Source organism: Pelophylax lessonae, assembly GCF_965119305.1.
Source record: "Pelophylax lessonae genome assembly, chromosome: 3".
Taxonomy (NCBI): domain Eukaryota; kingdom Metazoa; phylum Chordata; class Amphibia; order Anura; family Ranidae; genus Pelophylax; species Pelophylax lessonae.
In genome coordinates, this window is record NC_138770.1 from 406387952 (window position 1) to 406405996 (window position 18045).

The 18045-nt window shown below is 40.9% G+C and overlaps 1 protein-coding gene across 2 annotated transcripts in view; it reads right to left on the reverse strand.

The window, feature by feature from the left end:
* Positions 1 to 611: 611 nt before the first annotated feature.
* LOC309551822 (amine sulfotransferase-like) overlaps positions 612 to 18045 on the reverse strand; it is a 51722-nt gene continuing 34288 nt past the window's right edge. The window contains exons 1-7 of one of the 2 annotated variants that reach the window (XM_082252517.1): positions 14147 to 14233; positions 13893 to 14062; positions 5867 to 6075; positions 3313 to 3439; positions 2620 to 2714; positions 2285 to 2465; positions 612 to 887 (exon numbers count right to left, since the gene is read on the reverse strand). In XM_082252517.1, the coding sequence (XP_082108643.1) occupies positions 748 to 887; positions 2285 to 2465; positions 2620 to 2714; positions 3313 to 3439; positions 5867 to 6075; positions 13893 to 14052 (912 nt within the window). In that variant the 5' untranslated portion in view covers positions 14053 to 14062; positions 14147 to 14233 and the 3' untranslated portion in view covers positions 612 to 747. Of the gene's footprint in view, positions 888 to 2284; positions 2466 to 2619; positions 2715 to 3312; positions 3440 to 5866; positions 6076 to 13892; positions 14063 to 14146; positions 14234 to 18045 lie in introns of those variants that run through there. The other variant, XM_082252518.1, reaches the window with a different exon arrangement.

Sequence of the window (18045 nt, forward strand, 5' to 3'; positions counted from 1 at the left end):
TGTGAAAAATATTCAGAATTGTCGCTTTTTTCTTTATAGTGCAAAAAATAAAAATCGCACAGCTGATCAAATACCACCAAAAGAAAGCTCTGTTTGTGGGAAAAAAAAGGACGTCAATTTTATTTGGATACAGTGTCGCACGACCGCACAATTGTCCGTTAAAGTAACGCAGTGCCGAATCGCAAACTATGGCCTGGTCAGGAAGGGGGTAAATCCTTCCGCTCTTAAAATGGTTAACCTAAGATGCCAGCACTTTGCTTTGCAGCAAAAATAATACCGCAGGTCCTGTTTGGCAGGTAGTAACGCCAACAAACGCAACCCATTCAAGTGAATGGGACCACTCTGCTTCCCTGCAATGGCATGTAATACACACGGTTGCGGTGCTGCGGCCTTTGAGGGGTAAAACAGGCATCCTAGAGGTGACTTATTGCCTCTAAGCCACCTGTCAAATGCCTCTGAAGAGTGATCCACTGTGGATCACTTTTCAGAGGAGTGGTAATGACAGTGTAAAGAAACCCTTGCTTCTGTGTTGAAGTGGAGGTCAGCAGGAGGAGCCACTGAGCGTAGTTCTAATTATGCTAGTAGTGTTAGTTATTTAGCAGACTTTGGTGTACATTTCCCCATCAATGGAGCAGAGTTTATTGGTACAAACAGCTGGAGAGATAAGTGTGTAATAGCCCCTTTGCAGGTACAGTTTTTAATCCTAATTTTAATTTAGAGATAGAATCACTTTACAATTTCAGCACATCATTCTATCATGCTTGCTTCTTCGTCATTGATGTCCCAGAGGAACTTGAGAGGTAGACCCTTCATCTTTTCCTTATAAACAAAGTCAAACTTCTCACTTTGTGCCACAGTCATTCTGTTTTTCCAGTCTCCAACAGTGCCTGATAAAGATGAATGGGAGAGGTTTATACAGGTGGCAATGAGCAACGCAAACCACATTTAGGAAAACACCATATATTGAACAGGAAAGCCACGAGTTCTATGTTGTACACCTTGAGTAAGTTACATGTTGGTGGGTTCTGCTCAAACATAATTCATGGAAGAGGGTAATGATTTGCATGTGCCTACATGACAGCACCATAGTTTATAATGTACACTTTTTCCTTTGTCTTCATATGCTTATGACTAGCTTTACTCACAATAATTTAGTGGAACTCAGACAGTGGGACATGCAGGCATGATGCAACCACCCAGAGACATGTCTGCTGGTTGGTTGTCTAATAAATGTACAGAATGCCATTGGAAATGTAATTTTCTACTTGTAAAGAACTCTGCAGTAAGATACTAAGTCAGGTTTTACCCATCCTCTGCAAAGTATCATATTTCGTGAGATACACCCTAAAGGCTTATTACTTCTGAAGGGATGCAGAGACTGCAAGTTTTCTCATCAGAACACTAATAGTGCATCAGCTGATTATAATGAACCATTCACTCCTATTCAGAATCACTCGGGGAAAAACATGGTGAAGCAAACAGCCATTTCTTCAGAACAGAAACAGGTAGGCATCTGCCTCAAGGTTTGTTAAAATCTAAAACATACATTAATCAGCCAGAGAGCATTCAAAAAAGGAAGTACTCTTTAAAGTGGAAGTTCTGTCAAAATGTAACTAAGGCTAAACCTACTCCCACCCCCATTTTAAGACAATTCTATCACCCTATGAAAGAAAAGATGCTTTTACATACCTATTCGGAAGTTGGTCTGGTCCCATCACATGATCTCTCGAGCAGTAGCTTCGGTGAAGAGGAAAGATCGCCAACAACGGCTGCAAATGCCTGTGCGGTTACCTCACCCATAGGCCTACTATGGGGCATCCGTTGTCGCCTGTCCCTTCTCTACACTGAAGCTGGCACTGGAACCTGATCATGTGACTGGACCAAGATTTTGATAAAACTTCCACTTTAAATGTGTTAGTGTTTCATTGGGGTGAATCTACTAAAAACAAATAGGAAGTTAACTTTGCAAGATGAGTTTCGCTTTGCAAGGGAGTTTTCCCCAGAGCTTAGTAAATGAGGTGAAGCTCTGCTAACTTTCATCATCCAATTATCAAAACAAGCAAAGATTTTTTTTAATTTTTTTATTTTTTCTTGCACTTCATCACAAAAAAACTAAGCTCTAGGACAAATTCTCTTGTACAGTAAACTGCCTATTTGCCTTTAGTAAATCAATCCCATTTTATCTGATAAGTTGACTTACTATACCAGATACCCTGCAGGGAAAACCCCTTTCAACACACCACTAACTATTATCTGTTAACTGAAATAACTAACAAAATGTTACCTTTGCGAATAAAGTCTCCTTTTTCAAAGTCAAAGATCTCCTTTTGCATAAATTGATAATTAGCAAGAGGATCTTGTTTCATTGTTCTGAATGATGATTTCTCCACCACTGTATCTACTGCTTGGTCATCAAGTTTGATATCCACAAAGTTGCATATTTTCATTACAGCTGATCTAAGATCCTAAAGCAAATCAACTATTGTAAAACACATTCAGAATAAAAACACAATGTACAGTATATTTAAATTGGTAATGGTGGCATAAACTCTTCTTTTTATCTGTAAAAGCACAAATCCAGCAGTTATCAAATAGCAGCAATAAATTAGTAGTACTTGCTTTTTTCATCTCCTCATAAGTCATAAAAAGAATATTGTAGTCCTCTTTGTGGGTGTACCAGCCTCTAAGATGATCAAACCACGACCCCCCAATCACTGTAAAATAAAGGAATGTTCCCAAGATTATAATGTTTATTAAATAAACAAATTGAAATGTAATAGCATGTGCATTTTATAATTTAAAACTCTTGTTTTGGATAGCTTAGGCTGATTTCACACTAGTGTGGATTTTCCTGCATCCAATTCACATCACAGGAGTCTATGACCGTCTCTCAATGGAGCCGGTTCACACATCTTACTGGTGGCTGCGGAGTGGATTGAACAGGGGTCCTGTGCATCTTTGGCTCCTTTTTAGGTCCGAATTCAGGCAAAAATTGGGTCCTGATTCCTCCCTGAAACTGAGAACAGGGATGCATTGGACCCTTGCTGTGAGCCATATCCGATTTAAGTGTGAACCCAGCCTTAGGGAAGGTTAAAACCTCAGATTTTTATTGCTCTCAGTATTTTTATTAGAGACTCTAGCCAGAGTCAAAAAAATGTGCCAGAGGTTAAAATTCTTCCCATGTTATCTAACATTAGAAAAAAAAAAAATATTTTATGCAGTTAGTGTAACTATAAAGTTATAAACAGTTAGTGAAAATATGATATCAGTGGGTACTTTATTCAGTAAAAACAATATTTATTTGTGAATCACCTCTCCCAGACATGAACAGGTCCAAGAAGGTATCCCACTGTAACGTGATGTGTAACTGGGTATATAATTTATGGAAGTGATAAAATGACACCAAGACATCTTTTGGATTTCTGCTCACATAGATAATCTGTAAAGATGAAAAAACGAAAAATAAATATATATACAGTGGGTACGGAAAGTATTCAGACCCCCTTAAATTTTTCACTCTTTGTTATATTGCAGCCATTTGCTAAAATCATTTAAGTTCATTCTTCTTCCTCATGAATGTACACATAGCACCCCATACTGACAGAAAAACACAGAATTGTTGACATTGTTGCAGATTTATTAAAAAAGAAAAACTGAAATATCACATGGTCCTAAGTATTCAGACCCTTTGCTGTGACACAAACTCAGGTGCTTTCCATTTCTTCTGATCATCCTTGAGATGGTTCTACACCTTCATTTGAGTCCAGCTGTGTTTGATTATACTGATTGGACTTGATTAGGAAAGCCACACACCTGTCTATATAAGACCTTCCAGAGCACAATGCATGTCAGAGCAAATGAGAATCATGAGGTCAAAGGAACTGCCTGAAGAGCTCAGAGACAGAATTGTGGCAAGGCACAGATCTGGCCAAGGTTACAAAAAGATTTCTGCTGCACTTAAGGTTCCTAAGAGCACAGTGGCCTCCATAATCCTCAAATGGAAGACGTTTGGGACGACCAGAACCCTTCCTAGAGCTGGCCGTCCGGCCAAACTGAGCTATCGGGGGAGAAGAGCCTTGGTGAGAGAGGTAAAGAAGAACCCAAAGATCACTGTGGCTGAGCTCCAGAGATGCAGTCAGGAGATGGGAGAAAGTTGTAGAAAGTCAACCATCACTGCAGCCCTCCACCAGTTGGGGCTTTATGGCAGAGTGGCCCGACGGAAGCCTCTCCTCAGTGTAAGACACATGAAAGCCCGCATGGAGTTTGCTAAAAAACACCTGAAGGACTCCAAGATGGTGAGAAATAAGATTCTCTGGTCTGATGAGACCAAAATAGAACTTTTTGGCCTTAATTCTAAGCGGTATGTGTGGAGAAAACCAGGCACTGCTCATCACCTGTCCAATACAGTCCCAACAGTGAAGCATGGTGGTGGCAGCATCATGATGTGGGGGTGTTTTTCAGCTGCAGGGACAGGACGACTGGTTGCAATCGAGGGAAAGATGAATGCGGCCAAGTACAGGGATATCCTGGACAAAAACCTTCTCCAGAGTGCTCTGGACCTCAGACTGGGCCGAAGGTTTACCTTCCAACAAGACAATGACCCTAAGCACACAGCTAAAATAACGAAGGAGTGGCTTCACAACAACTCCGTGACTGTTCTTGAATGGCCCAGCCAGAGCCCTGACTTAAATCCAATTGAGCATCTCTGGAGAGACCTAAAAATGGCTGTCCACCAATGTTTACCATCCAACCTGACAGAACTGGAGAGGATCTGCAAGGAGGAATGGCAGAGGATCCCCAAATCCAGGTGTGAAAGACTTGTTGCATCTTTCCCAAAAAGACTCCTGGCTGTATTAGATCAAAAGGGGGCTTCTACTAAATACTGAGCAAAGGGTCTGAATACTTAGGACCATGTGATATTTCAGTTTTTCTTTTTTAATAAATCTGCAACAATGTCAACAATTCTATGTTTTTCTGTCAGTATGGGGTGCTATGTGTACATTCATGAGGAAGAAGAATGAACTTAAATGATTTTAGCAAATGGCTGCAATATTACAAAGAGTGAAAAATTTAAGGGGGTCTGAATACTTTCCGTACCCACTGTATATATATATATATATATAGATATATACACACGCACAGTATATGTATGTATATATATATATATATATATATATATATATATATATATAATGAAATTAATATTATTGTTATTATTATTACGTATTCTACATAAATTACAACATTAAAATAACACCCATTTGGTGAAGGGCTTGGCGGGAGAACATCGCTAGTCTGTAGCTTGTGGGTGAGATGGATGGTTTATCTGGTTTCGGCAAAGTTACAATTGGGCCGCCAAGGACTTTGGGGAAGGAGGCTGAGAGTGACAAACTAATATACAATTGCTGCAAGTGCGGGTGAAGTGGAGGAGAGGAGGTGGTGATAAGAAGTGATTACACGTTCATATTCCTGATTTTGATACAATTAACAGAGAAACATCAATACGTGGAAGGAGCGGAGAAAGAAGTATATATTATCAAAGCCTGTTTTGTACATACAGCTGGTGAGTGGGGCACACGGGAGGGGAGCACACCACTTTGGATTCACATAGCAGCAAGACTCACCTAAAGTTTATGGACTTTTTTCATGTTTATGAACTATTTGTTTGATTTGATACTGCACTAACCACTTTTATTATTAGCGCTTTTTAACACCTTTATCACTTTATCTTTAGCACTTTACTTAATGTTTATTTTGTATCACATGTTATGTAACTATATGTTTTGCTCATTGTTTGAATGCACCTTATTAGTGTAGATGTAGTTACTACACATTATAAAATTAAATTAACATCCATTTTGCTTACTTTTGCTCTCTTGAAACTGAGATCTTTTGGCATAAGATAGTAAGGCAGGTGTGATGTGAAGAGGCGAGGAGATTTTCGGCTATTAAAGTCAACGTTGTGTATATTATATTCGATCCATGGAACTCTGGTAATGTTGTCAATATTTTCTGATCCATTCCTATGTCCTTCGTGAAAGATCAGACTTAGAACTTGCTGTGTCCATATTGTACCTGCAAATAACATTTAAGTAGTTTTTACATTTTTTTATGCCTACAGCAAAAGCTGTAAACCACAAAACATTCATGATTACTAAAATGCCTTTTAAAATTGTTTATATAATTATAGCTTACATTTTTGAAGTTCTCAATATAAGCCATGGCTCCATAATATCCCATTTAGTCAATGCAAAAGAATTGCGCAACTGTACGAAAAACTAAATTTTCGAGGAGCAAGCCAAGATAGAAAAGCCAAGATACCAAAGATTTGAAGGACACAATATTTTTTGAGACTGATAGCAGGAAAACTAAATTTAAAAAAAAATGACAGGGCTAAAATTACAGAACTCCGGTTCTTCTCCCTCTGCTGTCTTCTTCCTCTGGTTTTTCTCCCTCCGCTGTCATCTTCCGGGGCATTATGGGGCAGTGATGTCACAAGGGACGGGTTCTCCGAATGACATCACCAGATGGCCATGCCCCATGGCTATATAAGAAATAGCATGTGCCGAAGCTAACACAACTGATTTTATTTATTTTTGACACTTTTTTGGGTGAATGAGTAGGGGTTCAGTGTACCCTATACTCATTCACATAGGGGGGAGGACAGGGATCTGGGGGCCCCCCCTGTGTGTGCTCAGATAAGAGCCTGGTATGGTCTTGGGGGAGGGGGACCCAACGCTGTTCTTTTTTAAAAATGTTAAAATTAAAAGTGTGACAGTCTTAACATATAAAATATGTAATCCATATAAAACACAATCCCACTCAGCAGTGCTAAAACACTATTCAGTGCATTTTAAGGTAATATTCCACCACAGTAATAATATGTAGGGCAATATGAACCAATCAATCACCAAATATGTACACCATGATTGGATCACACAATGCCCTGTATAATCAATAAAGTCTCTAACAAAGTGTAAGTGTCCTTATTGGTAATGGTGATAGATGTTATTCCACGGTGTTCAAGTGACAATCAATAATGAGATATCCGTCACCTCACCACTTGTGCTCCCCCATCGGTAATGGGCACTCACCAGAAAACCATATAAAACTGCGCCTTAAGATAACCTTTACACTTCTCTCCTCTCCTCTGTAGTCTTAGACGCTCCTCCTCCACTTCATCATGTGAAGCACATACTAATCATTGGGACAAATAGCTCCATTAAGTTTGCCAGAGCTAGCCCATGGATAAACGTCACCATCAGGGAAAAAGAAAATCAGGGGGCCAATAGCATGATGCCGTTTAACAGTTTATTGCAAAAACACACACATGTCCCGCACCCCCTTTAGGTAATCAGCTTACATAAAATAGAACATGAACAGGCACAGCATAAAATAATGGCTCCCAACGCTCAGTCCCTCTCTCTCATTTACATACCGCTCCACACGGCTGTAGATATTGAGATTTTCAATTTTCAATTTTCAGAATCAGCATATCATATCAAATCATATATACCATAAACAAAACGAAACAAACAATGCATCAGTCCATAAAGTGTCCTTTGGTATGAATTTGCTTGCATATGCTCAATAGTTCATAAAAAACAGGCTTGTGTTCACATATCCAAATGACTGCTTCCTTAATTAGTGTTCACCACTATGTGCTCCAATCATCCACATACATTAGTAATTATCCCCTCATCGGATGTGCCCTCACCTAGTTATAATCCCCTCATCTGATGTGCCCTCACCTGGGGGATAAGTCCAAACAATGGTCTATATGCGCTTTTGTCCCTCTCTGGGCATCTGTTTTATACTGTTTTACTCCTTATCTCCATACGCCCAAATCATAAAGAGAGAAAGCTGGACTTAGTGCTTTATCTTTAAAACAACCGGTTTATTGAACACTAAATATAAAAACACTCACATTTTCCTTGTGCTTACAGTGCACCAAACCGTAAAAAGCATTAAGTCCTCACAGTGCAGGTATCAAACAGTAGTTCCACAGTATGCTCACAATGCGCGCCTCAGCGTGATGACAGATTGGCCCCTCCCCTACGCGTTACACCACACGTGGCTTCCTCAGGGTGATATCCCATTGTTCTTCTTTTCTTCAATCTCCTGTACTTGCTGGTCAGTGAACAAAGCATTCCTAGGGACAGCCACGTACCAGTAGGCTGCGCATGCTTAGCTTATAGTAACTGGGACTGCTATAGGTGACTCTTCACTAAGTTATTTTCCCTGACCACTCGTATCGAGGTGACCATTACAGTGCATTGGTTTTGACACAATTGGTTGATTTGTGTGATACACAAAATACAATGGGGTTGATTTACTAAAACTGAAGAGTGCAAAGTCTGGTGCAGCTGTGCATGGTAGCTAACAGGCTTCTAAATTCAGCTTGTACAAATAAGCTTTAACAAAAAAAAAACCTGGAATCTGATTGGTTTCTATGCAAAGTCTTCAAAAGACTCACCATGCCTTTTAAAAAAATACCTTGGGGTGTTTACCCTCCAAAATGTGTTTTCTTTTTTTTGGGGGGGGGGGGTATTTCCCCTGTCCTGGTGCTCCAGAGCCTCCAAAAATGTGATAGGTAGTCAGGAAATTCAATGTAATTTTTGGCCCTGGAAAGCCTGAAGGTGCTCCTTAAATTTGGAGACCCTATGTGTGGCTAGGCTTTGAAAATGTCTCATGCATGTGGTATCACTAACACTCGGGAGTAGCAGAATGTGTTTTGGGGTGTATTTTCAAGAATGCCTATGATGTGTGTAAGGGTCCTTTCACATGGGGCGGACCATATTTTCCTCCGCTCAGGCACTTTTCTTTTTTTTTTTTACACGGACACGGATGACACTCTGGAGTGTCTGTTCCGTATATCCGTTTATCATCCCATCCATTTGCGGATGATAGATGGAGATAATGTATGTCAATGGGATTACGGATGTCAGCGGATGACACTGCAGACATCCGTTTTTGCGTCTGTTCCATTTTTTTAAACTGAAGAAAAATAGGGTTCTCTTCTGTTCCAAAAAACTGAACTGATCGGAAAGGACACAAATCGGATGTTAGCGGATGGTCATTAGGGTGGCCAGAACACCTGAATTTCCCGAAAGTTCGGTTCGGATTCCAGAACCCCATTGAAATCAATGGGACCCGAACTTCTGGAATAAAAAAAACCCAAATTTGAAGCCCTAAAACCCAATAAATGCCCCTAAAAAGTGCCTAGGGTTCTGGGTCATGCCCCAGGGACTATGAATCACACAAAAAAAAGTTCTTAAAAATTGTCGTTTTTGATAGAGAGCCAATTATTGAAAAAAATAAAAATGAGATTTCTTTGGATTTAGTGTCTGGGGGGTCTAAAAAGTGTACCTGTGAAGTTTCAACTCTGTAGCATGTCCAGAACCAGAAAAAAACCCAGATTATTTTTCTTAGAATTTCAGTAGTGCAGGGATGGTGTTACCCTCCTTTCACACCTGGGCGTTTTTGTTTCAGGCTTTTATTGGGCGTTTTTTTGGATGTCTTTGGAGGCAGGCATGACATCTGAACTTCTGTATAGGGGTATATATATATATATATGTATGTGTGTGTGTGTGTGTATATATACATATGTGTATGTGTATAAATATATATATATATATATATATATATATATGTGTGTGTGTGTGTGTATATATATATATATGTGTGTATATATATATATGTATATATGTATACACCTAACCCAGAATCTGCATAGTGGGGTCACCCTGGCAGAGCAGAGTCAGTTCACCCTAAACTACATACTACGCTACGGTCACCCTGACATTGAAGAGTTCGGTCACCCTGGCATAGCAGAGTCAGTTCACCCTAAAATACACTACGGTCACCCTGACATGGAAGAGTTTGGTCACCCTGGCATATCAGAGTCAGTTCACCCTGAACTACACTACGGTCACCCTGACATGGAAGAGTTCGGTCACCCTGGCAAAGCAGAGTCAGTTCACCCTAAACGACACTACGGTCACCCTGACATGGAAGAGTTTGGTTACCCTGGCATAGCAGAGTCAGTTCACCCTAAACTACACTATGGTCACCCTGACACTTAAAACTTTCCCTACAAAAATGAGATTATTGAATCTAACTATAGTGGTATATAGTACCCTAACTACACTGCATATCCCTTTCCTCACACTAATAATTACAAAATGACACTGGAGCAGCAGGAGTAACAGAAATGCTTCCACTCTATTCCACAGCCTCTCTATTACAGTGCTAGAGTTTTGGTGGGGCAATGTTATATACTGGGGGGCATATTCACTCCTTATTGGCCTCTGGATCCCCTAGTCACTCCAATCAGCTTTTACTTATGTTTCTGGGCCAATCACATGCTTTTAAAGCCCAGTTCCTGTCCCATTGCATTTTGGGCGGTTCTGGTGGCCGAATTCCGAACTTATACCGCAAAAAGTTCGGAATTCGGCCGAATTTCGAACACCCAATGTCCGGGTCGAACCGATGGTCGACCCGAACAGTTCGATCATCCCTAATGGTCATTCGCTGACATCCGCAATCCCAATGACATGCATTATGTCCATTTTTTATCCGCAATCGGATGGGATGAAAAATGGATATACGGACCGCCCGTGTGAAAGGACCCTTAGAAATATCTTTTTAATTGACAGCTTTGTGTAAAAATATAATTTAATTTTCTTTCCTGTATTTTGCAAAAACGTGGCAAAAAAAAGACGTTTTCAAAAGACTCACTATGCCTTTCAGAAAATACCCTGTTGTGTTTGCTTTCCTAATTGGGGTCATTTTGTAGATTTCTCCACTGTCCTGGTACTCCAGGGCCTCCAGAAATGTGATAGGTAGTCAGGAAATTAGATGTGTAATTAATGCTGCTGGAACGCCTGAAGGGGCTCCTTGGATTGTGGGCCCCTTTGTGCATCTAGGCTACTCAAAAGGCATAGCAGGATATGTTTAGGGGTGTAATTGTAAGTATGCCCATGCTGTGTGGGAGAAAAAACTTGTTAAAATGACACCTTTTAAAAAAAAAAGAAAACACATTTATTTTCTAATTTTTCAAAATCTGTGGCAAAAAATACAACTTCAAAAAAATAATCATGCTTCTTACTAAACACCCCAGAATGTCTACTTTCCAAAATGGGGTAATTTAGGGGGTATTTGTACTGTCCTGGCATTTTAGAGCCTCAAAAAATCACATAGGCAGTCAGTACATCAGGATTGATCAATTTTCAAATATATAATATATTCCATAGTTTGTAGACTCTATAATGTTCACACAGACTAAATAACATACACTGATTTGGGTTCTTTTAACCACTTTACAACCGGAGGATTTTGCTGTCTTCCGTCCAGGCCACTTTTTGCGATTCGGCGCTGTGCGACTTCAACTGACAATTGCGCGGTCGTGCGACGCCGTACCCAAACGAAATTTACGTCCTTTTTTTCCCACAAACAGAGCTTTCTTTTGGTGGTATTTGATCACCTGTACGATTTTTACTTTTTGCGCTATAAACAAAAAAAGAGCGTTTATTTTGAAAAAAAATTTGCGTTTACTAACAAAGGGAAAGATTTCTGTCATTTTTGGTGTTTTTTTTTTAACGCGTAATGGCGGCGATCTGCGATTTTTTTTGCGGGACTGCGACATTGCGGCGGACAGACCGGACCCCTGACTGACATTTTTGACACTTTTGGGGGTACCAGTGACATTACTGCAGTAATCAGTGCTATATATATGCACTGTTACTGTAAAAATGACACTGGCAGGGAAGGGGTTAATTTTATTGGAGAGGGAGGGGTTAATGTATGCCTGGTGCTTACTGACGTGTAGGGGGGGAGGTGACTATGTGATTCATGGACAGATCGGATGTCCAGCTATGCTGAACAGTCCGATCTGTCACTCCCTGTCACTATGGAGATCCGCCCGCTGTGTTTACACACAGCGGGCGGATCTCCAGACTCGATCCCCGACGATCGGGTAAGAGCAGCGGCGATCGCCGCTGCTCCTCCCCTGGCCCGACTCCCGCTGTGAATGAAAACAGCGGGAGCGAGCCTCCGGCGGCGCGCAAGCGCCGCCCAGAAGGGGAGGAGTCCAGTCACGTTAATACTACGTGACTGGACGGGAACGAGCCACTCTGCCGCAGTAGTATTACTGTGAGCGGTAGTAGAGTGGTTAATCAAAAACATTTAGCAGAATATATGTTGGCCTAATTTATAAAGAAATATTATTTATTTACAAAATTTTAAAACAGAAACTATGAAAATTTTTTTTTTTTTCAAAATTTTCCTTTTGGTTTTTTCATTTATATTGCAAAAAGTAAAAAACTCAGTGGTGATTAAATGCCACCAAAAGAAAGCCCTATCTGTCTCAAAAAAATGATTAAAAATGAATTTCGGTACAGTCTTGAATGAGTATTTGTCATTTAAAGTATAACAGTGTTGAAAGCTGAAAAATGGCCAGGACTGGAAGGGGTTTAATGTGTCCAGACTTGATGTGGGTCATTTATTCAAGGTTCTTCTGACTATAATACAATGAATAGATTAAAGAGGAAGTAAACTTCCATACATGCCTTTTGCTAATAGGTAAGCCTATAATAAGGCTTACTAATAGGCAGTGTAAATATCTCCTAAATGTGCACAGTTTGGGAGACATTTACTCTACATGCAGCCAGTGACATCACTGGCGCATGCACTCTAAAGGAACGGCCACCCACCCAGTACTTTCAGAGCCCTGTGCCGTGAACATACGTGAGAGTCTGCGAATCCGGAAGCAAGACGGGTGAAAATGGAAGCCCCTGCATCGCTGACATCGCAGCGCTGGAAGAGCTTCGTTTTAAGGTGAGTTTCACATCGCATACTAGCACATTATGACTTTACCTTGCAGGAAAAAAAAACGTCCAGTGGCATACAACCACTTTAAACAATGCTAAGACAATGTGGATTCACAAATGTGGTACTCTCTTTACGGATGGCATGAATGAATGGACTGAGTTCATTCCAGACATCATATTTATACACTTATTCTCTGTCTTCTTTTTTTTTTTTCCTTATTGTTCTGTATCTATAAACTATTCATACAGATTTACCACTAGAGGGCAACCGTTCTTTAAATATTCAAATTTTTTTGTTTCATTAAAAAAAAAAAAACCTTTAGATAATACTGCTAGCCAGTCTTTTTTAAAACAAAACAAAAAAAAAAAACATAAAAATTTGCCATATTATGTCTAATATGTTTATTTCCTATGATGATGTTCCATTTACTGCCCACAATGTGTAATTTTCCTGATTGAGATATTTAAAAAAATACCTTAAGTTGGCCACTAGATGGAGCTGACGATCATAGGAAATAAATATATTGGAATAAAAATGCGACAATTATATACATGAAGGCTTGAGCTTTTTGAACAGAAAATATTAGGGATATTACTATGCAGGTTATATTACAGTTTTTTAATTTCCTTTATTTATTTTTTTGTTGTCTTCTTTTCAGCCTGTACCAGCTTCCCTGGAACTCCCTTGGGCACATCCTCCTACTAAGAAACAGGGAATATGTCACTGCACATGTGCCGTAAGTACTTCTTGTCTATTGAGCGCACCTCTTACAGAATGCACACTGTCTGACGTTCAGCCCATTGCTGCTCACAGTCGCAGAGCTGCCCTCCATCCTGAACATTGCCATATGGGACTTTAGTAAACCTGGCTATCTGATTTATTAATTTGATTTGATGGCTTTTTGCCATTATTAGCATTAAAAACCTAACAGCGGATTTTGCCTTTCTCCACTTTATAAAAAATGTAGCGGTTTCAACTCTTCGCCACTCTATCCACCTAATAATTAATGTTGCATTAAGTGCTACTTAGTCATTGATGATAAGAATAATAATAATAATTACCTGACTTAGGATATGTAACTAAAAACACATCGCTCTCTCTAATTTTCATGTGTTCCAATGAATCTATGATTTCAGGTGTTGTGAATCCATTATGGAAACAAATGTCCTTATACTGGAACATAAAAGAATTCAGTGCCTCTTCCAGACCTTCTTGTGCCATTGTAGGAAATCTATAATTGCAACAATTGCATAAATTAAAAGAAAAAGAACAATATAAATGTGAACATACTTCACAATATTAAATGAGATCTTACCTTTCTGCTCTCTGATCTTACCGCTTCAGTCAGTGTAGCACAAATACAAGGGGTCACAAAAGTTTTATTTATATCAATCCTGGATGATTACTGTGCCAAGATGTCCATGTAAAAAAAAAAAAAAAAAAAAACTATTTGACCCAATCTGAACCCTGTACCTTTGCTTTTTCTAATCTTATCTAATTCTGAACAGTAAAATGTGACCAGCTAAATCGGTTGTCATCTTCACAGTAAAACTATTGACAAATTTGCAGTCTTTATTTTCAGTGTTCGAAAGTTTTGATTTCAAGACATTTTTGTATTATTATTATTAATATTATTATTATTATTATTATACAGGATTTATATAGCACCAACAGTTAGACAATACAATACAGTTACAATACAATTCAATACAGGAGGACTTACGGCTTGTATGTCCCTACAAAGCAAAAGATGTACAATGTGATGGGATTTAAAACTCCTGTTACAACTATTATCCGGGTTACGTCCTGCTGTGTCGTCATTGTCATCTGCAATGACAGCAATTTAGTGACCACCAAAGACATAGCCAATGGAATGGGTGCACAGGTCAAGGAAGTCGAGCGCCCAGCAAAGAAGTGAAAGCAGTTTAGAAAGGCATATAGAGGGTTTTCTGGCAAATAAAGGTTGTAGATATACTAAAAAGGTCCATAAAGACATGGATCAGTGAGTTTGGGGTGGAAGAACTTGACTGGCTTGCACAGAGTCCTGACCCCAACCCCTATAGAACACCCTTGGGATGAATTTGAGTGGAGACTGTAAGCCAGGCCTTCACGTCCAACATCAGTGCCTAAATTTACAAATGCGCTTCTGGAAAAAATGGTCAAACATTCCCACAGACACATTCCTAAACCTTGTGGACAACCTTCCCAGAAGAGTTTAAGCTGTTATAGCTGCAAAGGGTGAGCCAACTCAATATTAAACCCTACGGACTAAGACTGGGATGCCATTAAAGTTCATGTGCGTGTAAAGGCAAGTGTCCCAATACTTTTGATAATATAGTGTAGCTAGCAGTGACTGCTGTTGTTAAAGAGGAGCTGCAGCCTCCCCCACAGGAAAATTAAAATTCAGCAGCTACACATACTGTAGCTGCTGACTTTTAATATTAGGAGACTTACCTGTCCCGGCATCCATCGATGTTGGCACCCTCAGCTAATTAGCTCTCGGGTGCTGCAGCCGCCATAGCTTGTAAGGGTAACTGGCAGTGAAGCCTTTTGGCTTCACAGCCAATTCCCTACCGCGCATGCCGGATGCGCCCTGCGCTTTCTGAATGGCCTGGCGGCAGGGAAGGAGGAGGGGGGCCAAATTTCTGACTAAAGCCCCGTACACACGTACCGATTGTTGGCCGTAAATATTCGGCTGCCGACCGATCGGCCGATTGAAGGCTTGTTAGTATGATGCTTCCGACAGCCGACAGCGCATTTTCGGCCAAACAGAATCTGTCGTGCAGACTTTAAAATTTTTGTTGGCCGACACCAGAACGGCCAATTGTTCGCCAGTCAGTACAGAATTCGGCCGACAAACAGCAGATTAGCAAGACTGGGCATGCTCAGAAAAGAAAAAACACACGGAAAGTTAACCATCACATGACATCACTTCTGCAGTCGGCTGTTGTTGGCCGACAAAATTCATGTGCAGTCTTTAGCAGTTTTCAACAGACACGACAGCCCTGGACAAAAGATGGCCGATCGTTCGGCCGACGATCGCTACGTGTGTACGGGGCTTTACTTCACCATGGCAAGGTCCGACATAAGTTGGGACGGGTACCTGTCAAAAACAGGTATCCCCCCCCCCCAAAGGTGCCAAATGTGGCACTGGAGGGGGGAGGAGACAGATAAGCGGAGCTTCCAATTTTGGGTGGAACTCCATTTTAAAGGTTAAAGTTGATGGCAAGCCTAAATACTCTGACATTATGGGCAGATTTTCTAAAACTCAGAAGCTGGTGCAGCTCTGCATGGCAGCCAATCAGCTTTTAACTTCAACTAATTCAAAAAAGCTTTGCCAATAAAACCTGAAAGCTGGTTGGTTTCTATGCAGAGCTGCACCAGATATATTTTGCATGCTCCAGTCAGTGGTGTATTTAGGTTTTGTGCTGCCCTAGGCCTGACTAAACTTGGGCACCCCCTCATTTAAATATGATCCACACCTTCCTGTAAAGGCCACACCCCTTCCTGTTACCCGCCCTATCATCTGTAAACCACAGACCACAACCACAGTCATGCCCATCAGTGCAGCATATCATTGCGGCCTCATCAGTGGCCATCAATACAGCCCCATCAGTGGCCACCAGTGCAGTCTATAAGTGCAGCTTATTAGTGCCGCCTCATCAGTGGCCATCAGCACAGCCTATCAGTGCCCATCAGTGCAGCATATCAGTGCTGCCTTATCAGTGCAGCTTTTCACTGCCACCTCATCAGTGGCCATCAGTGCAGCCTTATGTCACTGGATTAGTAAGATTTCTCCTTTCTTTTAAGATATTTGGACTTGTTTGCTTCCACTGATTGTAATCATAGGATTATTTCACCAGCCTGTGGCCTGACCAAATGTCCTCACCTGTCGGTATTATCATACCGGCAGGTAGTAGGGTAACTGCTTTATGGGGGTGCCAGACTGATTTTCCTCCTGGACATTGCCCTCTGGCCCAATTTGCCCCATAAGACTGGCACTATACTAAAAGTGTAGCGCAAGCCAGTGGGCACCCTTTTCGTACAGGAGCCGGGAGGAGGCCATTTTTTTTATCGTGCAGGGTGCAGCTTTTTTGCTGCCCCCTGCAAAGTGCTGCCCTAGGCCTGGGCCTTGTTGGCCTAGGTCAAGATACAGCACTGGCTCCAGTTGTAGTAAATCTCCTTCTATATTTCACAGATAACACTATGTATCATTGCCTCTGCAGGGCCTAATGAATAATGACTTGACGGGCTCCCCTGCTTACCAGAACAGGGTTATCTTGAGATATAGTTCATGGATCCCTTCCTTGCTCCTGATGGCTCGTCACACAAATAAACAGTCTAGGGGTGTTGGTTTTCTTTATGTTTATTTGGAACTGGGATAGGAGAAGGGAATAGTGGGATACTCCAGTTGAACTATACATTAGTTGAGGACTTCTATCGTCAAGCCTTCTAGGTATAACGCTCCTGCGTTTCTTATATGGTGTGGATTTTCAGCTGCAGAAATAGTTCCACGTCAGTAGTCATGTAAGAGATATGCTGAGATACCATTCCCAACCTCAATGACTCATCATGTGTGGAAGGTCTTATTTCAGCCAGTAAATACACACAATTAGCAAGCTGGTTCCTAGAGTGACTTTATGTATGTGGTAACACAATGATGAAGGTTGAGGGATAGGTTGAGTGGAGGTGGTAGGTGATAGACACTTGAAGGTGAGACAGTAGCAGATGGATACAGGAAGGTTTAGCAATGTTGTATGGTAGCAGATGACAGAATAGCAGGTGGACATACAAAAGAGATCAACTCAGTGCAGAAAAGTAGCAGTAGTCTCAAGAGCTAGCAATCTAGTTATGCAGATGTGATAAACAGTCTTTACTATGCAGAGCTAGATAGTGTAAGCTTAGTATAAGTTTATAGAGAATTCCCCTGCGGGGTACTTAGCACTATTAGCGATACAGCCAAAGGGGGGTTCAGGAGAGGCGGATGATCCAGTAGCGGGATACAGGGATCAGCGCAGCGAGGTTCCGTCAGCGAGGTAAGCTTGCAAGCATGGAAGCTTCAAGCAAGGTTAGCATCCAGGTAAGGGTGTTTGAACGAACACATGTGAGTGAGAACCGGCGATTTAAATAGCCATCTAGTCCGGCGCTGGGTGATGACAGCTCCAGTCTTAAAGGTGTATGCACACCTTTCCAAAAGTAAATGGTGGGGCGCAT